The 21,929-nt window shown below is 51.9% G+C and overlaps 3 protein-coding genes across 6 annotated transcripts in view; 1 reads left to right on the top strand and 2 right to left on the bottom strand.

The window, feature by feature from the left end:
- The window catches only part of PTK7 (protein tyrosine kinase 7 (inactive)), a 64,504-nt gene extending 61,892 nt beyond the window's left edge, over nucleotides 1-2,612 (bottom strand). The window contains exon 1 of the mRNA XM_086706902.1: nucleotides 2,333-2,612. Coding sequence (XP_086563028.1) covers nucleotides 2,333-2,411 — 79 coding nt within the window. The 5' untranslated portion in view covers nucleotides 2,412-2,612. The remainder of the gene's footprint in view (nucleotides 1-2,332) is intronic.
- Nucleotides 2,613-3,821: 1,209 nt separating this feature from the next.
- On the bottom strand, nucleotides 3,822-17,641 carry KLC4 (kinesin light chain 4). 4 transcript variants are annotated; one of them, XM_086706889.1, is made up of 16 exons: nucleotides 17,556-17,641; nucleotides 15,655-15,937; nucleotides 14,031-14,261; nucleotides 12,073-12,154; nucleotides 11,260-11,470; nucleotides 10,697-10,784; nucleotides 8,995-9,096; nucleotides 8,597-8,770; nucleotides 8,191-8,290; nucleotides 7,927-7,979; nucleotides 7,650-7,720; nucleotides 7,353-7,461; nucleotides 6,016-6,156; nucleotides 5,613-5,728; nucleotides 5,189-5,252; nucleotides 3,822-4,279 (listed from the first exon to the last, which is right to left on the bottom strand). In XM_086706889.1, the coding sequence occupies exons 2-16, from the start codon at nucleotides 15,910-15,912 to the stop codon at nucleotides 4,229-4,231; spliced, it is 1,851 nt and encodes a 616-aa protein (XP_086563015.1). In that variant the 5' UTR covers nucleotides 15,913-15,937; nucleotides 17,556-17,641; the 3' UTR covers nucleotides 3,822-4,228. The 4 variants fall into 4 exon arrangements, with proteins under 4 accessions (XP_086563015.1, XP_086563013.1, XP_086563011.1 ...); XM_086706887.1 differs by having other exon boundaries at nucleotides 15,655-17,462; nucleotides 17,556-17,637; XM_086706885.1 differs by having other exon boundaries at nucleotides 16,636-17,619.
- Nucleotides 17,642-17,689: 48 nt separating this feature from the next.
- Nucleotides 17,690-21,769, top strand: MRPL2 (mitochondrial ribosomal protein L2). Its single transcript, XM_025925801.2, has 7 exons — nucleotides 17,690-17,977; nucleotides 19,243-19,411; nucleotides 20,234-20,375; nucleotides 20,488-20,603; nucleotides 20,680-20,790; nucleotides 21,093-21,166; nucleotides 21,520-21,769. Exons 1-7 carry the CDS (start codon nucleotides 17,882-17,884, stop codon nucleotides 21,730-21,732), a joined length of 921 nt encoding a protein of 306 aa, XP_025781586.1. The 5' UTR covers nucleotides 17,690-17,881; the 3' UTR covers nucleotides 21,733-21,769.
- The last annotated feature ends 160 nt before the right edge of the window (nucleotides 21,770-21,929 follow it).

Here is a 21,929-nt window from a genome sequence, read left to right as displayed (position 1 = left end):
GGAGAGGGGAGATGGGAATGGTGATAGGTAGTGACCACAACTGACCACTCAAACAGCTGGTGATAAGACTCCCAGATTTTCAACACCAAGCCCTCTCTTCCCCCCTCCGCCATATTTATCACAACAGGGATCTCAAAGTTTGGAAAGCTACTCAGCCATTTACAGCATAATTGCCCAAACTTCAAAATGGTCTAATCCACAAACCTAGCCAGAGTAGGTCCCTCACTCCGGCCTTATTAACAGCAGGGTCTCACTAAAACTCCAGTTAATTACATAGTTAAACAGTAAGATGGAAAAATCTACTATAATCTATTAAAAAATCGTTGCCCCCTGAAGTCATGCCGTCTGGGGGTGGGTTGAGTCCCCGGATTTCACCAGAAGACAGCAGGCGCCTTAGCCTCGGCTGAAATTGTTTACAGCACATGGACAGGTTCCACACCAAGGCACACTTGGTGGAACTGATTTAAGGCTCTCATTAAAATGTTCCTTTGTTGAGCACAAGACATCTCCCCACCCCCCGAGGAGATTCCAGACCTCCAGTCCCAAGCCCTCAGCCTGCCTGCCCTAACTTCCCCCAAGACCCCCCCTCTATGCTAAACACCCGTCACCGGATTAACATCGATTAACATCAGAGTCATCTTCTCACACAAGGAATTTAGGAATTTAGCATTTGTTGAACGAACAAGGGCCCAGTCCCCACCAGAATCTCCCCTTGACTCCAGAACTCTAAACATCAGCAGGGAAGACAGCCAAATCAGGCGACGCACACACCCAAACCCAGCCACCGACCTAGGAAGCCTGGGAGCTGGAGCTGCTCACCCATATGGCTGGGCCCCCGATCCTGGCTGAGCAAAAAAACTTCCATACTTCCTCTGGGAGCAGATGTGGGTTCTGCCATGAGCAATAACCACCCTACACATCACAAGGAACACAGGGCAGCTCCAGAAACACCTCCTACGAATCCCTGGAGCCTGTTCCTACCTCTCCGTCTTGAGTTACAATTACCTCTCCATTTAACTAGGGGTGGGGGAGATGTTGATTCCATAAGCACCAGAACCTCTCAACAGCTGGCAAGCCAAGGGAGATGTCAGAAAAGGCTATTCTCTACCCCCACCCTCTCTATGGCCACTCTTCCAAGAAAGAGGAAAGTGATAAGCTAGGACCAGGTGTCCTGGGCAGAGTTCCTCCAGAAAGGGCTGCTGCCAGGATCATTACTAAAGAGAGAGAGAGAGAGAGAGAGAGAGAGAGAGAGAGAGAGAGGAGAATATGTGTGTGTGTGTGTGTGTGTGTGTGTGTGTGTTGTGGGGGACATATTTCCAGTCCAGGCCGTTGGGGGTGTGCAGGTAGCTTGGTGCTTTCCTGTAAAGCACTTCAACACCTCATTGGTGACTCTCAGGTGTGACCAAGTCAGGAAATAAAGGCTGGGGGGGGGGGGGGGAGCGGGGGTGTCGGGTCCTGTCTGCCCTGTAGATACCGGCCACACCCTCATCAAAACGCTGAGGCCCTCCAAGAAAGGGCAGAATGAACTCTTTTTGCCTTTCTGTCCGTAGAATGAGAGATTTTCTTTTCTCGGTGCGGAGAGACAGGATGGAAATCCAGGAAGGAGCAGAACAAACCCCGTCCGCACCTTTGCAGGACGGCCATGCCCGATTTTGGCAGCGGCCTTCACACATTAGTCACCGCGACAGCCTCGGACTCTCCGCTCCCCAGATTCGACCCGGCTGGGAGTGGGCTCAGGGCTCGGGCCCAGGAACTGGAGGAGACGGGGCGGCCTCTAATTCTCCCCTTCTTCCGCCAGCACCAGCAGGGCCATCAGGAGTCCCAGCCTGGCCCGGGAACTTGGAGGAGGGAAGCCGGGAGCGTCTGGCCGGCGTAGGTAACAAAGCTCCGCGCTCTGCGCGTCGCAGGTCGGTCCCGCATCCGGCCCCAGGCCGGCCCCCCTCACCTAGGCTGAGACTGCTGGGGGAACTCCGTCTCCCCCGCCGCCAGCCACCTCATCGCGCCCCCCCAAGTAGAAGGGAGTCGTTTCCCTCCCGAAAAGAAACTCGCCACCGGGGCCCGGGAGCCGGCAACTCCCGGCAGTTCCCGAGCAAACTCTCCGCTCAGACCGGGAAAACTCTGTGGCGGCTGGAAACGTGTCCTCACGGGCGCGAAGGGAGAGGGGCCCGAGCGAGTCCGTGGGGGGTTAGCCAAACCGGCCGCCGAGACCTCGCCACCACTCCAGAGTGTCTTGCCTGGCCCAGCCACCCAAAGCCACCTCCCCGGTGTCCCCTTTTGCCCGCGGGGCTCCCGCGCTTCTCGCGTCCCGCTCCCGCAGCTCGCCGCGACTCACCGCCCAGCAGCGGCAGCAGCAGGACGCTGAGCAGAGGCAGCCGGCGGAGGCTGCTCGGGGTTCCCGGCGCAGCTCCCATCGCGGCGGCGGGTTCGGGGAGAGGAGCCGGCCGGCACACGGCGGGCGCGCGAACTGCGCTCCGCGGCGGGCCCGGGAGGCGGAGCGCACCGGAGCGCGGGCGCCGCTGCAGTAGCCGCAGCCGGAGCCCGAGCCCGAAGCGTCCCGAGCCGGAGCCGCGCGCTGCTGGTACCTCCGAACCCTCGCGCGCCGCCGCCGCAGCCACCGCCTCCAAGCCCCGCCCCGCGACGCCCCCTCCCCGCCGGCCGCCGCGCGGCGCCCCGCCCCTTCGACGCCCCCACCCCGCCGTGGCGGGGGAGGAGCTCGCAGTTGGGGGAGGGGTCTGGAGATGGACGGGGGACTGAAGAAGGGAGGCCCCGGGGAGTGCGGGGGACCTGACGAGGTAGGGGGGCGTCGGCTGTGCCTACCGCCCGCTCAGTCTGCAGGGACTCAGAGAACCAAAGTGACTTTTGTGGCCCCTGGGGAGGATTGTCAGTTCTGGGCCTTCCTGGGGGCTCTGACCAACGGTTCCCCCAAATTCTCTGGGTAGGAGTGGGGAAATGTGGGCTCTGACTCACTTCTCAGCAACCAGAAATCCTGAGGAAGACCTAGAACAGAAGGGTGTCTTTGATGTCCCCAAGCAAGGTAGCCCGGAGATACTGCAGAACCCCTGAAGAAGTGAGGGACCAGTGCATGGCTGGGTTCTGGTTTGGCTCTGGACCAATCTGAGCCCAAAGGTACAAACAGGCTCGACTTCAGCCTGGCTGAAGGCCGTTAAACTGACAAATTTATCCCAAGTCCATCTCCGGGCAGTCTGGGCTGCAGGGCATGGCCAAGTCTCCAGCTGTGGGGAGGCCCAGTGCAGCCCTTGTTCCAGGCACCCCCCACCCCCAGCGCCACCACCCCCACATTCTTTCTTTGTTGTGAAAGCAGCAAGGGGTGTAGGAGGCGGGTCAGGAAGAGTCAAGCTTTAGAAGATGGGCCCCAGCTGCTGCTCAGGCCTCCAGGATATGCTGAGAGGGGATGGATAGTGAGTGCTTCATCCCCCTCTGGCTCGGGAGGGCCCCCCAGGCCTGCTTAGACCTCCCTTCCCCCAAGCAGCTGGGAGGAGGAGGGGCAGCCACAGAGGGCCTCACAGGCCCGGAGCAGTGGCGCCAGGACTCCAGGGTCCTGCCACATGGCCACCACATGTCCCTGACAACCCAGTCCATAGCACCTTCTCCTTGGGTTGTGGGCCTCCTCCCCCATCCCCCAGATGCCTTCCTGCAGGCCCTGCTGGAGAGGATACAAACAAGGGAAGAGAAGAGAGGAGAGATCCAAGAATCAACACTTCTTGTGTTGCCCCATCCATCACTGCCCGTTGCCCTTCTGTGAAGGGCCCCCACACAACCCTTGCTCCATACTCTCTTCGGTCAGGACTCAAGTGGCAAAATGGTTACCTGATTCTTTTATTTAAGAAAAGTGAAATACACGGACCTGAAGTGAGGCAGCAGAGGGAACAAGAGAGGCCAGATCAAGGCAGCCTGGCTGGCCAGCCCCATCCCTCTGACAGAAAAGCCAGCAGCAGGCTCCATCTCTGAGATGCATACCTGCTCCTTATGCATCTTGGGGGCCTCAGAGCTAGCTACTCTAGAGGACTATGGGGAGAGGATGTCCTGAGGGTCCTTCCTGAGGCAGATTCCTGAGGAGGGAGCCAAGACCCTAGGGCAGCAGCAATCTTCTGGTTAACTGCTCTCCCTTCACTGTCCCACCTTGGGGCTGGAAGAGCCAGGAGCAATAGGGAATGCTGAGAGGGCTGTCTGGGGGGAGACCCAGCAGACCTGGTGGGTGGGTTGAATGTCAGCTGCTTGAAGAGAGGTCGGTGGTGCTGGCACTGAGGCCCCGGGAGACCTGAAACAGACAACACCATGCCATCAGCCCAGGGACCTCAGCCTCACAAAGACTGTCCCCTGGAGTCTATCCATTTTATGGCTGCAGTGTATCTGTAGACCTAGGACGGAGCCTGTAACCTCAGTCCCAAGCTCCGTGACTCTGTTTAGTTTTAGCCTTTTCTAGGATTTTCAAAAAGGCCACAATCTGGTGGAGAAAACACTGGGAAGAGCCACATGAACATCAGCATATACTTTGAATGTGTTGATACAAATAGTCTCTTCCCATTAAAATGTCATTATTGGGGTGCCTGAGTGGCTCAGTCAGTTAGGCGTCTGTCCGACTTCAGCTCAGGTCATGATCTCACTGCTTGTGAGTTCAAGCCCCGCATCGGGCTCTGTGCTGACGGCTCGGAGCCTGGAGCCTGCTTCAGATTCTGTGTCTCCCTCTCTCTCTGTTCCTCCCCAACCTGTGCTCTGTCTCTCTCTGTCTCTCAAAAAAAAAAAAAAAAAAAAAAAAAGTCATTATTGCTGTCTCAAATGTAGATAATTTAATACTTTTTTTCTTTTTCCCTTCTCATCTGCTAGTGAGTCCCCAAGGTGAAGAATATGGTGGCTGCAGGAGGAAAAGCAATTAGTATCCCCAAATCATTCTTGAATTATTAATAATTCCAAAGTACCAGTTTAGAGGACATCACTTCCTGTTCCTTTCCTGATTAATTTATTTGCTGCCATTTCTGGCCCCAAACTGTCCCTTGGTGGTCACCACCCTCTACAAGCTGTCTGCTTGATTCTCATCGGCCCAACTCCAATTCCCTGGCTGGAGTCTTCACCCCAAAGGATTCTCTCCTCTTCTCTAACTTCTGCTCCCTTGATCCATGGCTACCCTTTCGTGCTTATCCACCAATATGCTCACGAGTGCTGCTCTCACCTGGAGGGGTGCTGCACTGGGTTGATTCAGATAATTTAAGGAGGCTGCCCGCTTCATGTTGCTGCTACAATGCAAAAAGAAAGAACTGAGGCCTCTTGGCCTCTTCTCTTCCCCATTAGTGGCCCTAACACTGTGGGCCTCTTGGGTACTGCCACACATGTCAAATCACTGCCTCCCCACCATTTGACACCCCCCACACACACACGCATACACACTCTCTTATCTTTATCCATAACCAGCATCTCCTCAGACACTTTTCCCGAATACTGGGGCACCCATTTTTCCCAAACTCTTTCTCCATGGCCATCCCATTGACCTCCTCCATGTTTCTCTTCAAGACACTTCTCCAGAGACAAGGGGCCAAGAGGAGCTGGAGGCAAGGGCTTACTGGCCTGCTTTACCGTTTCTCAGTCTCTCTGTGTACCTGGAGGGCCGAGGCTCAGTCCCCTGGAGCTTCCTCACCAGGAGTTCACTGCTTCTACGAAGCACATCCCGGATCTTGCCCAGAGAACCACTCCTCTGCAGGGTCCCACTGCCATCCTGGCAGAGAGGGGTTGGGGAACAGAAGCTAAGGAGATCCTATGCAGACTGGCTTCTGAGTCTACTGCCGCCATTTATTCAGCACGCATCCCGCCTCCCCCAAAAGCCTAGTGATTGAAAACAAGAGCCTCATCATAGATGGCTTGCAGATACCCATGAAAGGGATTGGTTAACTGAACTTGAATGTGGACAACGTGTGCTCATGTCCTACATGGGCAGGCCCAGAGCCTCTCACCACCACCAGCAGGAGGGAGCAGGAGAAATCAAGGGGCAATAATGAGACTCACCCCTGACCACTCCACAGCCACAGAAGCATCTTCACCTCCTTCATATTTCACACTGCCCCCAGAGCCCTCCTGGGAGGTCCTTCCACTGTCACCTTCCCCAAGTAGCTCAGCCACCTTGGTCTGACTGATCGGGTCAGTACCCTGGAAGGAAAAGGAAGGAGCTGGGACTCTGAACTCCTTAACTACTCAGGATGGGGCTTTCAAACTTTTTTCACCATTGGCCCCAATAAAGAAAACATTTTCCCTTGTGATGTCCTAGTATACACATACTGGAAAGATACTCACCTTTTCTCTTTGTAATGCATTCCTACATAGAGATACGTACGTATTTTAACTATGGCCCACACTGAATTGATTTCAAAACCCACTAATGAGGGGCACCTGGGTAGCTCAGTTGACTGAGTGACTCTTGATTTTGGCTTGGGTCGTGATCTCATGGTTCATGGGTTCAAACCCCACATTTGTTTCCATGCTGACAGTGCAGAGCCTGCTTGGGATTCTCTTTCTCTCTCTGCCCCTCCCCCCCCCTCAAAATAAATAAATAAACTTTAAAAGAAAAAAAACACATGAGGGGTGCCTGGGTGGCTCAGTCAGTTGTGATCTCAGGTCGACATCAGCTCAGGTCATGATCTCACGCTCTGTGAGTTCAAGCCCCACCTGGGGCTCTGTGCTGACAGCTTGGAGGCTGGAGCCTGCTTCAGATTCTGTGTCTCCCTCTCTCTCTGCCCCTCCCCTGCTTGCACTCTGTCTCTCTCATTCTCAAAAATAAACACTAAAAAATTTTTTTAAAAAACACACTAATGAGTCACAACGCACAATTTGAGAAACTCTGACTTTGGGCTCCCCTCAACCTCAACTCCCTCACTCACACCACCTATGCCCCTCCTCAGTAGATTCTTCAAATTGTGAAAGGACGTGGTTTCCTTTTTTTTTTTTTCCTAAGTCTGCTTTTTTTCCCAAATAGACTCTGTGCTGTCAACACAGAGCCCAATGCAGGGCTCGATCATATGAACTGTGAGATCATGACCTGAGCCAAAACCAAGAGTTAGACACTCAACCAACTGAGCCACCCAGGCGCCCCACACAGCTTCCCTCACAATAGTCCCATTTGGTGATATGAACCTCGAAGTTGGAGTCCTGACTATAAAGGGCAGGTGAAAGGGTGAGAACACACTTAAAAAACAACCACAACCACAGAGTGTCTCACCTTCCTTTCCTCGGCTTCCTCCTCAGCCTCTCCTCTTAATCTTCTGAGATTCACAAGAAGTGTCAGTGGTCCCCCATCCCCAGGGCTTACCTTCCGGACCTCCTTCCCCTATCTCCTCCTGGTCACTGACCTGTTTCTGGGAGCGCAGGGCACATTCTTCTAGGGTCTCGGCTGCCTCCAGCTTTCCCTGGCGCCTGTACAGAGCTCCTAGGTTTCTCAGAGTGGTGTTTACTGTGGGGCTGTGGGAAGGAAGTAAAGATGGATTCAGAAAAGAAATGAGAGAGAGAGAGAGAGAGAGAGAGAGAGAAGGGGCGGAGCTCAGGCCAAGGGAAGGTCAAAGGGAAGAAGGGAAAAGGCCCCAGAGGCCAGGATCAGGTCTCGGATGGAGAGTGTCAGAGGCCAAGACAGCTTCTCCGTGGCAGCTCACCTGCTCACTTTGCAGGCCTTGTACCAGCCTCCGTACTCAGTATAGGGTGTGCCGCCCTCTCGGTGCCGGCTCTGCAGAACAGAGGGGAGGGGAAGCCAGAGATGAAAGCACAGGGATGCTGGGGTGCAAGCAGCTCGGGTGCAGGCTGGGCTGGGGAAGGCACCCTGCATCTGTGGCTGGTGCTCAGGTGGGAAGTAAGTCAGGCGCTGGGCTAGTGCAAGGAGTAAGCCAGAGGCCCTGGCAGCCTCGGGCTCCCCAGGATGGGCCCCGCACTCACTTTGCTCATTTCCTCCCGCTCCTCTGCATGCATCCAGATGGGCTTGTGGTCATCTAGGGGTACACAGGATGGAGTGGTAAGGTTAGAGAACAGAGCTAGACAGTATGGGGGGGAGCCAGGACCCAGACACCCAGCAGCTGGACTAAAGCTGGACTAAAGGGGTTTGGCTCTGCCTGGGAACCACTAGGGCCTAACCCCCCACCTGTGGTCTGCATTTCTTTTCCACCCTTCAGCTCCCCCTCTCCCCGGGGCCAACCCACTCACCGTCCACAGACCCAAACTCCTGCAGGTGGGCCCGGGTCAGGATCTCTTTGTAGAGCGTCTCAGCCTCAGCATATTTGCCCTGTTTCAAGTAACAGGAAGCCTGCAGGCAGAAAGGCAAAAACACAGGACAGAGACAAAGTCTCAGCAGGGCTCAGGGATTTCCACTTCTTGGTCTCTTTATGACCTTCCCCAGAGATCCTCTTCACACTTCCTTTTCTAGCTGCAGGGTCAAGGGTGTTCTCATTCCACTCCCAGGAGGTTAGGGGACTTCGCCTTCCCACTGGAATGAGGCAGATCCCTCAGCCCAAAGTCAGCCCCAGACACACAAAGATGACAAGGTTCATGTACCACAGTATGGTGCTCTCCCTTCCCCTCTCTCCAAGGACTTCATCCCTTCCTCCCTCACCAGGTTGTTCTTGGTCCGGGCTACGTTAGGGTTGTCCGGCCCCAGCTGCCCCTCATAGATGGCCAGTGCCCGCCGGTAATAGCGCTCCACGGCCTCGTACTTGCCCTGGTTTTGGCACAACAGGGCCAGGTTGTTCAGCTGCTTTGCCACATCTGGGTGGTCAGTGCCTAGGACCTGGAGGGGAGTAAAGGAGTGAAAGATGGCTAATGACTGTGGGGGGGGGGGGGTGTATAACCGTGTGTGCACATGCCTACGTGGGGAGCAAGGGGGAGGAAATGACAGGAGGGAAGAGGCAGAGATGGGGGGTTGAGAAAAGGAGTGACTGAGGAGGGTAATCTGGAAGAGAGATGATGGAGGAAGGGTCACCGCAGCAGGGAACAGTGAGCGAGCACAGGCACCTTTTCTCGAATCTCCAGTGCACGTTGGCACAGTGGCTCCGCCTCCTTGTATTTGCCCCTCTTGCCATAGAGCACAGCCAGATTGTTGAGTGTGGCAGCCACCTAGGAAGACAGGCCCGTCCTCTCAGCATCGGTGCTTTCAGGGACCTGGAACATTGGAGTTCCTCCTCCTCCCACACCACAGGGCCCCACACTGCACAACTCCCAAAAGAATTGGACTCTGCTGTCCTAGCCAGAGGCGACAGCGGGGAGAAGCAACTGAACTGGAGGTTCTGAGGTCCTCTCTGGGAGTGGTATCGCCCTCTAGGGGGATTTTTAGATATTTCTGTAGGTGAGGTTTTGTAGGGTTTTTGGTTGCCATAAAGATTGGGGGCACTATTATCTGTGGGAAGCCAAGGATGTTCAGCGCGTGTAGGACAGCTCTGTTAACTTTGGAATGTCCTCCCAGACAGTCAAACGCTGTAAGCTGTTGACACTTAGCGAGATACCAAGATAGGAGCTATGTTTTCCGAGTGACATCATCTGTGCCTATCACATGTTGTAACATAGGCAATTATTTTCACACAGCGCATTTGCAAAAATACCTTCTCATTTTCTCCACTGTTACAATTGATCATTTGTCTTGGCATGTTATCCCTACTTAAGGTTATTTCTCTCTTTTTCTTATCAGGTACGAATAAATCTGGCCTGTTGTTAGTCTAACACTGGATCTTAGTCTCGTACCCACCAATACTTCTGCTCTGTTATTTTTTAAAAATTTTATTTATCTATGTTTTTAGTAATCTCTACACCCAATGTGGGGCATAGGCCTCAAGATCAAGAGTTGCATGCTTTTCTGACTGAGCCAGCCAGGCACCCCTGCTCTGTCATTTTTTTAGTACTTCTTATATAAAATGTCTTACTGGTCTTATACGTTTTCTAAATCTAAAGTTATACATTATATTAAATTATAGGTAAATCATATAGTATATTTTCTTGCATGGTTGCACTCAGTAAAACTGTTACCATGTTACATTTTCATTTCATTGTGACATATACTATATATTATTTTATTGTAAGTTACTTTCCTCATTCTATTTTTTTTTAAGTTTATTTCTTTCTTTTGAGAGAGAGAGAGAAAGAGCACATGTGCACATGTGGGAGAGGGACAGAGAGAGAGAAAGGGAGAATCCCAAGCAGGCTCCGCATAGAGCCCTATGTGGCCCAATCTCACTCAATACTTTTTGGAATTGTATGTGTAGGTCAGTTATAGCATCTATGAATTATGCTTCAGGAAAATACTTGTTATAAGATGGAGTCATTGGGGGGCGCCTGGGTGGCTCAGTCTGTTGAGCATCTGACTTTGGCTCAGGTCATGATCTCACAGTTTGTGGTTCGAGCCCCACGTCAGGCTCTGTGCTGATGGCTCAGAGCCTGGAGTCTGCTTCCGATTCTGTATCTCCCCCTCTCTCTGCCCCTCCCCTGCTCACACTCTATCTCACTCTCTCAAAAATAAATAAACATTAAAAAAATTAAAAAAAAAAAAGATCAAGTCATTGGGTCTCAGAGAGTTGAGAACCACTGGCCTTAGCAGAGAGTCCTGGAAGAATGGAGCCCTCATGCCTCTTCCCTGAGCACCCCTAGTGAGTGGGCTGAGGGCAACAGATAAACAAACTAAGGGAAGCCAAAATAGCATGGAGCAAGGAGGACAAGGAATACTGACTGCAGGGTGGTCCCGGCCCAGGGTGCTCTCCCGGATGCTGAGGGCATCATTCAGCAGGTGGGCAGCTTCCTTATACTTATTCTGGTCCCTGGAAGAGGAGAGAAGTAACAAGGGGTTACCCTGAACTCTGACCCAAGCCATCTTCTTCCTTCCTTCCCTTTAGGAATATGGAGGTACGTTTAGGGATTGGGGCCCCCACAAGGAGACAGGAAGCCTGGGGTAAGCAGCGAGAGCTCACCAACACACCTATCCTTGGATGCAGAACACTGCCACACCAAGTGGAGACAAGCTATCGGATGCAAGAGATGGAAACAGAGAGGGAAAGAGACCCTCCCCAAAGGAGAGAATGGAGAAGCAAAGAGCCTGAGAGATGAGTGTCTCTGAGGTCAAGGGCTCAGGTACAGAAAGAACAAGAGTGCTGGTGCAAGAGAAGGCCCCTAATGGGTCACTTAGGAGACCCAGCAGTGAGAAGAGGTACCTGTGGAGAGGAGGAATGGGAGCCAAAGGTGGCTCAACACGTGAATCTGGAGGCTGATTTGGGAGAGGAAGAGGCCAGGACTCACCGATACACCAAAGCAAGGATGTTGAGCATGGTCGCGACATCAGGGTGGCCGCGGCCAGATGTGCGCTCCAAGTCCTCCAGTGCCTGCTTGCAGAGAGGCACAGCCACCTCATAGCGACCCTGGGCAGCATACTGGATCACCAAGTTGTGCAGTGTCCGTAACCTCGCCGGGATCTCATATCCGCTGTGCTGGGCACCCTGGCCACGGGACACTAACCATCGCAGACATTGAACAGGAGACTTCCTCAGGGCACTCTTCTTCTCCCCTTTGCCGTCTGTCCTCTCCATGTCTTGTTGCGTGCCTGTGCCCACCCCTCACCAGGCCTTCCCCTAAGACCCACCTCAACCTGCTATTCCTTTGCCCACTCCTTTCTACCTGGGTCCCTCACAAACCAACTTGTTCACCCACTAATTCATTCATTCGAAAAAACTTACTCAACCAGGATAAGCCAGGGGCTGTGTCAGGGATACAAAAATAAGACCTGGTTCTTTCCCTTGAGGAGTTCATGCTCTTCCATGACTCCAGGGTCATTATCCCATTAGACTATGAGCTCCTTACTGGCGAGAACTCCATCACTCTCAACTTGGTATCCCTAGTGCCTACCATAGTGCCCAGTACACATGAAGTGTTTAAGTGTTGATGAATAATGGGGAGGCTGAGGAAATCAAAGCACTAGCCCAGTCCCTGCCCTATATCCAGGGAAAGTGCAGAAACTATTTCTGGAAGGTGAGCATCCTGTATGCAAGGCAGGCCACAGCTGGGACCAGCCCTCTGCTGCCCCCCTTCACCCTCCAGCTCCAGAGGCAGACTCACAGCCATTGCTGGGGTCTTCTTCCTCCTCATTGGGGAAGAGATCATCCAGGGAATCCTTGGTGGCATCACCCTCCTTCTCTTCCTGGAAGGGAAGAAGCAACATGTCTAGGCCAAGATATCCCCAAGCAGCCTCTTCAGGGCCTCTCTAACCCATGAAATCACTGACAGGTGAGAAGACCCTTGTTCATGTCTCTGCCCCTGGGAAGGCCAGCATCTGTCCGCCAATCTCATACTGCTCTTGTCTGTAAATCTCCTTTCTTCACAGTAAGAGCTTTCTAAGTATCCTCATTCTTTAGCCTCCACCCCTCTCCTCCTCAACTCTTGTAATTATAGCCCAGTGCTGATCCCTGTGTGTTTACACTGATTATATGTCTGTCCTGTCTTTCCTGAGGGCAGGGAGTGTGTCTGATCTTATTGACACGTACTCAAAGGGTCGAGCTCAGCCTTGTGCCCTTCAACTGCTACCACTCACTCTGGACTTAGTGCTCAACCGTCAGTGTCTCACCTACTTCCACATGGGCAAATTTGCTTTGCCCCACCAGGCATGTTAGCCTTGTACAAACACCTCCAACCCTCCCACCCAGACTCACCAATGTGTCTGTCCCTTGCAAATCATCCTACTTCCCTGGGACAGGCCAGCTTTCTAGCCCTGGAGTCTTATATATGACACATACCCAACCTTAGTCTAGAAAGCTCCTCCCTCCCCCTCATCATCATCCATCAAAATCCAGCCCAACTCCTAACCTGTTCAGCTAAAAAATCCAACCTTAATCTTACCTATCCATCCCTGTACCCCATCTGTGAATCCTTCTCAGGCCATTCCAGCCCCCACAAACCAATCTTGGAATTCTTCCCATACTGACAACCATTCACCCAGCACTGAGCATTTGCTCCTTTATGTTGTCACATACGTTTTCTCATGTGTAAGCCTTGACCCTACAGCTATATTACAGGCTTAAGAAGGCAGAAACTCTCTCTTACAGTTCTTTTTTTTCCAATCTTTTTTTAAAAAGTGTTTATTTAGGGGCGCCTGGGTGGTTCAGTTGGTTAAGCGTGCAACTTCGGCTTAGGTCATCATCTTATAGCTCGTGAGTTCAAGCCCTGCATCAGGGTCTGTACTGATGGCTCAGAGCCTGGAGCCTGCTTCGGACTTCGGATTCTGTGTCTCCCTCTCTCTCTGCCCCTCCCCCATTCGTGCTGTCTCTCTCTCTCCTTCAAAAATAAATAAACATAAATTTTTTTTAAATTATTAATGTTTGTCTATTTTTGAGAAAGAGAGAGTGTGGTGGGGTGGAGGGGTGGCACAGAGAGAGAGTGAAACAGAGGATCTGAAGCAGGCTCTGCACTAACCTCAGAGAGCTCAATGTGGGGCTTGAACTCATGAACCTTGAGATCATGACCTGAGCTGAAGCCAGACACTTAACCACCACTAAGCCATCCAGGCGCCCCTCTTTTATAGTTCTTTACATCTCCCTTACACACATCCTCTCACACTGCCTAAGGCAGAAGGATAAATAAATGACTGTTGAGTGAGGGTTAAATTTCACACATTTTGAGAGCAAATTTTAGGAGGGTCTTCCTTGACTCTGCTATGCTTTCCCTCATTGTAGCACTTAGGATTCTGGATTGGAATTGTCCAGGTGCTTATCTGCCTTTCCCCCACCCAAACCTGTAACTGTGAGAGCAAGAACTCTGTCTGCCTTGTTCACTGCTGCACCCCAGCAGAGCACACAGTGCCTGGCATACATAGCTGTCATGTAATTAAATGTCGATTGAATGAGTGAATACTGTTTCCACCTTGCTGTTGTCTGGAGTTGGTGTCAGGACCTGCATCCTGCCAGGTGGGGGCAGGCTGTGCAGCACTGTTGGCCCCTACACCAGATGGAGCAACCGCCCCCCAGGTCCATAGTGACTCCCAGCTGTCTGCCCCGAAGCCAGCCTTGCCTGTGCATGCTTACCGCGGTGTGTCCGTCCTCGTCATACTGTCGCAGCTGCCCCAGGAACTCCAGGTGCTTCTTTTCCTCCTCCAGCTGAGCCACAGCCTGTTCGCTACGCTGCAGCCGCTGCTGGGTGCCCGCCAGCTCGTCCCGGAGCCACTGGTTCTCCTGACACAGCCGCCGTACCTGAGCCCGCAGTTTCTGTTTCTCCGACTCCACTGTGCTCAGGTGGCTGGCCAAAGCCAGCATCACCTAGATGGACACATCCTGTAAGTGCCGACTCTGGATCGGAATGTCGGGGATAAGTGGAAGGGGAGCCTACTGGGAGGCAGCAAAACTGGCAGGAGCCAGGAGGCAGGATTGAGTAGCAATAGCTCTACCCTCAAAATATACCCTGAATCCAATCTCTCACCACCTCCATAGCCACCACCCTGGGCCAGGCCACCATCAGTTCCCATCTGGATGACAATAGCCTCCTCACAAGCCTCTGTTTCTGCCCTTTTCACTTAGTCTCTGTTCTCAACCCAGCAGCCAGATGATCCTTTTATTTTTTTTAATATTGCTTTATTTATTTTGAGAGAGGGAGAGAGACAGAGAGAGAATTTCCCAAACAGTCTCTGTGCTGATAGTGGAGATCTCACAAACCATGAGATCATGACCTGAAATCAAGAGTCAATGCTTAACCGACTGAACCACCCAGGTGCCCCAAGCCGAACCTTTTAAATGTTAAGCTAGACTTGGGACACTTGGGTGGCTCAGTCGGTTAAGCGTCCAACTTCAACTCGGGTCATGATCTCACAGTTCGTGAGTTCAAGTCCCATATCAGGCTTTGCCCTAGTGGTGCAGAGCCTGCTTGGGATTCTCTCTCTCTCTCACTCTCTCTGCCCCTTCCCTACTTGCATGCTTTCTCTCTCTCTCTAAATAAATAAAAAAATAAATAAAAAATGTTAAGCTAGACCACATCACTCCTCTGCTCAATATATTCCAATAGCTTTCATCTCATTCAAAGTAAAAACAAAGTCCTTATGATGACCTTCAAGTTTCACATGATCTGTCCCTTTCTCTCCCAACCATTCTACCTCTGGTACTTCAATTTCTATTTTGCTTCACCTCATCCACTCTCCTGCAGCCACACTGGTCCCTCATTGAACTTGTCGAGAAGGCCCCAGTTTAGGACCTTTGTATGTACTGTCCACTCTGCTTAAGATGATTTTCCCCCATTTATTGTATGACTCATTCCCTTATCTTCAAATCTTTGCTCAAATGCCACCTTTTCAGGAAGGCTTTCTTTGACCATGCTATCTAAAGGTGTATCTTCTCTCCATATCCCCCAACCCTCTTCTCTGTTTTATTCTTACCCCTCTTTCTTAGCAGTTATCACTCTGACATACAGAACGATTTACTTATTTGTGTATTGTCTGCCTCCCCCAGCTAGAATGTAAGCTCTGAGATGGCAAAGATTTTTGACTGTTGAGTTCAGTGATGTGTCTCCAGTGCCCAGAAGAGTTGTGCCCGGCACAAAGAAGGGACTTAATACATGTTTACTGAATGAATGAAGGCAAGCATCTAGGACAAGGAGATCCTAAATGACCCCAAAACTCCAATCAGACCCCAAGGCCACTTGGCACCACCTCCTCCCTCTCACCTGGGCCTCACTCAGCCCCAGCTCGATGTTCTCCATGGAACGTCGCAGCTGCCGAGCCTTCTCATGCACCAGTCCTTCTTCATGGCCTCCTTGCTGCAGACACTCGATGGTATGGGACAGACTTTGCAGGACAGCCTGATGTTCACTGTGTAGGGCCTCCAGCCCTTGGCTCACCAGCCGGGTACTTCCCAGGATCTCCTCCTGGCTGAGCCTGTGCCCCGCAGGCTCATCCCGCTGCCCCAACACCAGGCCTGACATCTTGGCCACGGGGACCTTGCCTGGGCTGAGGAGAAACAACAGAGCTCATTGGGGGTAAAGATGAGAAAGAGAGGTTGAGTACCTTGGTTAGAGGGAAGAGACAAGAGAGAGTATGGGTGACCTTCTGGTTTAATTGGAGAGAGAGTGATCAAGTGGGAAAGGAGCCTACAACACTAAACACAAAGCTAAGGTGGGAAAGAGAGAGGGAGAGGAATCGATTTGAACGAAGAAAGACAACGAAAGGAACAAAAGTACTGACAACTAGCAGGCAGATTTAGAAATTAGGAAGAGAATAGGAAGTGTTGGAGAGAGAGCTTGGGTCAGGAATAGGAAAAGGAATCAGATGAGAGACGGCATTATAGGAAACACAGAGGGTGTCTGGAGAAAGCTGCAAAGGAAACAGGGTTAAAGCAAACAGGAGATATAAAGAAAATGGTGCAGAGGTTTCAAAAAATAGAAACTATACAGGTTTCAAAGTTACAGGGAAGAGAGAGAAGAGGGAAAAAAGGCACCTTCATTGCACGACCCAGATGAGAGGGACCCAGAAAGCTCCAGGTCTTCAGACTGCGCCACCCACAGAGCTAAGGCCAGCATCTCCAAACCCGGTAAACTCTGCCTCTTTCCCCACTAGGCCTTCAGCCCATACTTCCCACCCTCCAGGTGTCGGGCTCTTTTCCTACTTCCTCAAAAGAGCCTTGTTTCTCATCTTTGAAGTCCTCTTACCGGTAGGTACACAGAGCAGAGCCCTCAGCTGTGGCGCTCAGGCCAGAGCCCGGAAGAAACTCTTTCAGTAGCCAGGGACTCACAAGGATCTGCCCTGCCCAAAGTCCAGAACTCCAGCGTTCCCACCCCTTCTCTCACTACCTCACAGCCACCCAGAGGACCTGGCACAGAGCCCTATTCAGGGCAAGCACCCTCCCTCTCTCTACCTACAGGCCTTCAAAGGCGACCAGTGTGTCCCTCTTCCTTCCCGGAGCCAACGTCCCACCCTAGGCCTGGGGAGCTATTTTCTCCCAAGAAGGGAGTGGGACTTGATCTGAGATCTGCGGCAAGGGGCGTGTCTGGGAAAGGGTGAGGAGAAAGACCTGGTCACTCCTGACCCATTCACTTTCATGGCTTTGTCTCTGTGATGACCACCTACTAACAGGCTCTGAGAGAAGTCACCTTAGGGTGCCTCTCAGACGCCTGATGATGCAGGGAAGAATGGCAGGTCTACAGAGCGGCTGCAGGGTTACAGGGAAACACTGCGCTGGGAGTTGATCTCCCCGCCTGGGAAAGCGGTCGGAGAAGTGACCCAGCCTGTCGACCTGCCCTGGGGCCCAGGGTGGGGACAGAATGAGATGGGCGGGGGCGCAGGGGAGAGGTGCGGGTGGGCGGCGGAGGTCCGCGTCACGAGCGAGGACCCATGGACCTGAGAATCCCGAGGTCGATGAGTCCGTCGGTAGAGCAGGGGGCGGGGCAGGCCGTCTGTCTGTCTGTCTGGACGCCGAGGGGCGGGAAGAATCGCGGGGGGGGCGGAGTTTTTCAGTCTGTCTGGACTTGTGTGAGATCTGCTGGTGGGGGGTTGTTCATCTGTCGTGGAGTGCGGAAAAGAAGTAGCGGGACCTCAACCCTCAGTCCCGGGGGTACCCTCACGGACTCACCCGCAGTCTGTCGGTCTGGCTGCCGCCCTTGCCGGTACTGCCCCTTTAAATTCATCATGGCTGCCGCTCGAGGTAATTGTTTTGACGGCTCCCGGGGGCGGAGCGGGCTTCTCAGTCACGCGACCTAAGGGTCGCCCGTGGATTGGCTTCGACCACGCGCATGGAGGAAAGGAGGTGTGTATTCACCTTGGTCTCGGGTTGTCTGCCCACCTCATTACGTCATGAGAGCGACGGCACAGGGATTTGTTAGCGTCATCTAAAGGCGCCAGGCGGCCTGGCTAAAAGAAACGGTGGTGTGCTGAACCCCGCGGAGCTTGGCTATCGTCATGGCCCTGAGGGTACTGACTCGCGCTATGGGCTCACTGAGCCTGACGCCCCCGGCCGTCGCCCCCCTCAGCTCGAGCCTGCTCCCGGCCGCCCAGGTAATCCACCCTATCTCGGAATGAGGCTGTTCCTATTCGGGCCGCCGGAGTGGGCACCCTGGGATGGGAGACGGAGAATGCGAGTCTGGTCAGGAGTCACGCCAGCCTGGGACGTTGGATAAGTCACGCTCAGCCTCAGCTTTCTCTTCTCTAATTGTGGCTGTTCCACAGGGTCACGGAATTCCTCAGACGAGATATTGGAGGTGAAAGTATCTTACAGATAACTGTACAGATTTCAATAATAACTGACGTTGAGTGTCAGTCATAAGCCAAGCATAAGTAATAGATGTTTTAAATAAATGAACTCCTAGGGCGCCTGAGTGGCTCAGTCTGTTAAGCATCCGAATTCGGCTCCGGTCGTGATCTCATGGGGCTCGCTGCTGACAGCGTGGAGCCCGCTTGGGATCTCTGTCTCTCTGCCCCTCCCCTGCTTGTGCGCACTCTCCCTCTCTCTCAAAAATAACTCCTTGCAACCACTGTATAAGGTAATTATCATTACCATTTTACGTATGAGAAAATTGATCAGCAGTCCAAAATCATACATCAACTGTTGGAGCTACACAGTCTGGCTTCAAAGCCTGGTCTCTTAAACCATTAAAGAGGAGTTATTGCTGAGATCAGAGAATGCAGGGCAAGATAGCAATATTAGGAGGCTAAGGTAAAGGTATCCTCAAAGTTCCTGGTGGGCAATTGGTGAGTCACAGAAAAGAGAAGTTGTAAGTCTTGTTCCTCTGGACCTTTCTGGGTGATGGTAGAGTTTGGCAGATGCATACTAAAAATCAAAACCAAACCAACCTACTCTGTGAAATGCTGGGGATACAGCAGGGAACAAGACAGAAATGACCCTTCCCCTCCATTCACATCTGAAATACTCCCAGAAACATAAATTCAGAGGGGCAAAAGGCATTGGTGCTGATGGTGGCATATGGATATGGGAAAGTTACCAGCTTTGGAGAAGGGAGTTGTTTAGGGAAGGAAGAGTTTCCCACAGAAGGAGAGGTTTGAGCCAAATTTGGAAGGAGATGCACCAAGGGGGAGAATATTCCATTGAAGAAGTACCTCAAATGAGGAGAGATAATCAATACACATACACCTGTATAAACATTCCACCCTGGTATTTGTACAAGGGTAAAGGGTGGAGCTTTTGGACAGCTGGTCTGGGACATTCTTAGAAGGAAGTAGGCTACTTGGTCTATTCCTTTACCCTTGGTTCTCCGATGCTTCTTCAGTTACCTTTTAAGGTAAAGAGATTTGTTTATCTCTAGGTGACAAGCAGTACCCTCCTCCAGCTGCCCTCTTCCTCATTGTTGCTCCTCTGCCGCCCAGTGCTTACATCTGTGGCCCTTAGTGCCAATTTTGTGTCCTGGAAGAGTCGTACCAAGTATACCATCACACCAGTGAAGATGAGGAAGTCTGGGGGCCGAAACCACACAGGTGAGACCAAGGGAAAAAGGATTTAAGCATTAAAGGGGAAAAACATGTTAGGATCCCAGGTCTATTTATTGAAAAGCAGAGGAATTTATTGAAAAACATGTTAGGATCCTAGGCCTATTTATTCAAAAATTTATTGGACTCCTTTTGCATGTAGTAGGTGTGTAAGAAACAAAGAGTATAACACAAAGCAACATGAAGGTAGTCTGTGCTCCTAAAGACTATCTAGGTAATTAAAGAAAACCAGACATATACATGAAGTTAATTATATTTTTCTTCATGCCTTTCAAAAATTTATGGGGTGCCTGGGTGGTTCAGTCAGTTAAGTGTCCAACTTTGGCTCAGGTCATGATCTCATGGCTTGTGAGTTCGAGCCCTGCATTGGGCCCTGTGCTGACAGCACAGAGCCTGCAGCCTGCTTCGGATTCTGTGTCTCCGGCTCTCTCTGCCCCTCCCCCACTCATATCGCCCCCCCCACCTCAAAAATAAATAAATATTTTATTTTTAAAAATTAAAAAAAATGAAAAAAATTTACAATAGCTGAGCACTATTTACACCACTCAATAAACTTTTAGCATTCAATAATTTGTAGAGATTTTGTCTGGAAGTTTTATGTAATTTCAATATCTTATAATTATGTTCTTATCAAGTTCCATGTAGGTGTTTCCCCACCCCCGTTTACCATTTGCTATGCAAATTTTTTGTCATTTTCTGCTCATCTCATAATGTTGGGAAGCATTGCTCTCTGCCCAGAATGGGCCTGTTCCCACTGCTAGGAACTGATCATCTGACCTGGCTCATGTCTCTGCACTTTCCTGACCACAGGCCGAATCCAAGTGCATGGTATTGGCGGGGGCCACAAGCAACGTTATCGCATGATTGATTTTCTGCGGTTCCGGCCTGAGCTGGAAGCAAAGCCAGGACCCTTTGAGGAGAAGGTCATCGTGGTCCGCTATGATCCCTGTAGGCAAGTTTGGGATGTGAGATGATGATAGTGTAGCTGAATGACTGTTCTGTGGCTTTTCAGAAGATATAGGGCTGCCTAGATGATCTGCTCATATGTCCCTCACCCTGAACAGATCAGCAGACATAGCTCTGGTTGCTGGGGGCAGCCGGAAACGCTGGATCATTGCCACAGAAAACATGCAGGCTGGAGATATAATCCTGAACTCTGATCACATAGGCCGAATGGCAGGTAAGAGACGGCCACCAGACGTGTATGGGCTCAAAGGATGCAAGGGGTCTGGTGCTGATGAAATTATGTCTTTTAGTTGCTGCTCGGGAAGGGGATGCACATCCTCTTGGGGCCTTGCCTGTGGGGACTCTCATCAACAACGTGGAGAGTGAGCCAGGCCGGGGGGCCCAGTATATCCGAGCTGCAGGTATGAGGAAATGAGCTGCTTGGGGGTCTTACAATTTGGAAGGCCAAAGAGTACCTGAGGTCACAATTCTCTGAACCCTTGGACTCTTATGTGGTCCACTGGCAGAGAAAAAGAAGGAAAAACAAGGAAAATGAGAATGGAGAGGTGCATGTGTCTTGACTTAAAACATTGCATGCATCCTGCTTCATTGTATCTGCTCCTAAAGGGCAAAGCAAGGGCAGGGTATGGGGTATGTCCCCCTGTAAATCTGCTCCTACCTTTTCCTTTTTGGAGGGTGGCAAAGCTCCTTCTCCCTTACCCAGGGACATGTGGTGTGCTGCTACGGAAGGTGAATGGGACGGCCATCATCCAGCTGCCTTCCAAGAGACAGATGCAGGTGTGTGTGTGTGGGTACAGGTGGGAGGACCAGCAAAGGAGGAAGTTTTGGAATGTACCCTTCTTGTCCAGGATAGTTCCCAGGTGTTTTATGTTGGGAACTACCATGAGCTAGGTGTGTCCTTTTCTGCCATGTGACTAGGCATGTCCTGTCAGTTTGACACTGTAATAGACAGGGAACAATGCCTCTTGTTTTCAACTACCATAGGACCTGCCGTCAGGTTCAATTATGCTGTGGTTTTCTCCTGTCCTCTCCCTTCTCTCAGTGAGTGTAAGAAGCCTCAGAGTCATGCAGTCGACAATGTCAGGCTCTTTCCCCATGATGCATTCTCCTCCATCTGTTTTCTCTGTCAGGTTCTGGAAACGTGCATGGCAACAGTAGGCCGGGTATCCAACGTTGATCATAACAAAAGGGTCATCGGCAAGGCTGGGCGGAACCGCTGGCTAGGCAAGAGGCCTTCCAGCGGGCTGTGGCACCGCAAGGGGGGCTGGGCTGGCCGCAAGATTCGGCCACTGCCCCCTATGAAGAGTTACGTGAAGCTGCCCTCGGCTGCTGCCCAAAGCTGAGATCCCTGGATTCTAATAAAATCACCCCTCATTTTTAGCAGTTACTGTTTTTTGGGGGAGGGAGGATTGCACATACTAGACCCGGAAAAAAACACCAGAGCAAACAAGGACGGGAGAGGAGAAAGGACGATATGGGGCAAAGACTGGAGCTGCTCATTTCCAGCCGCGCCCCCCCCCAACCCCCACCCTGTGCCAGT

Source organism: Puma concolor, chromosome B2, assembly GCF_028749965.1.
Source record: "Puma concolor isolate L17-30 chromosome B2, mPumCon1.1.hap2, whole genome shotgun sequence".
NCBI classification, from domain to species: domain Eukaryota; kingdom Metazoa; phylum Chordata; class Mammalia; order Carnivora; family Felidae; genus Puma; species Puma concolor.
Note: the sequence above shows the minus strand (reverse complement) of the source record. Positions and strands in the feature narration are given on the sequence as shown.

Excerpts from the sequence above, each read along its gene's own strand:
- KLC4 (XM_086706889.1), bottom strand. The coding sequence starts at position 15,912 with ATGTCAGGCCTGGTGTTGGGGCAGCGGGATGAGCCTGCGGGGCACAGG. Across the intron at positions 10,785-11,259 it reads ATCCTTGCTTTGGTGTATCG|GGACCAGAATAAGTATAAGG; the intron begins GTGAGTCCTGGC and ends CTCCTCTTCCAG. Across the intron at positions 9,097-10,696 it reads TGGGCCGGGACCACCCTGCA|GTGGCTGCCACACTCAACAA; the intron begins GTCAGTATTCCT and ends CTGTCTTCCTAG.
- MRPL2 (XM_025925801.2), top strand. The coding sequence starts at position 17,882 with ATGGCCCTGAGGGTACTGACTCGCGCTATGGGCTCACTGAGCCTGACG. Across the intron at positions 17,978-19,242 it reads GCCTGCTCCCGGCCGCCCAG|GTGACAAGCAGTACCCTCCT; the intron begins GTAATCCACCCT and ends GTTTATCTCTAG. Across the intron at positions 20,791-21,092 it reads CCAGTATATCCGAGCTGCAG|GGACATGTGGTGTGCTGCTA; the intron begins GTATGAGGAAAT and ends TCCCTTACCCAG.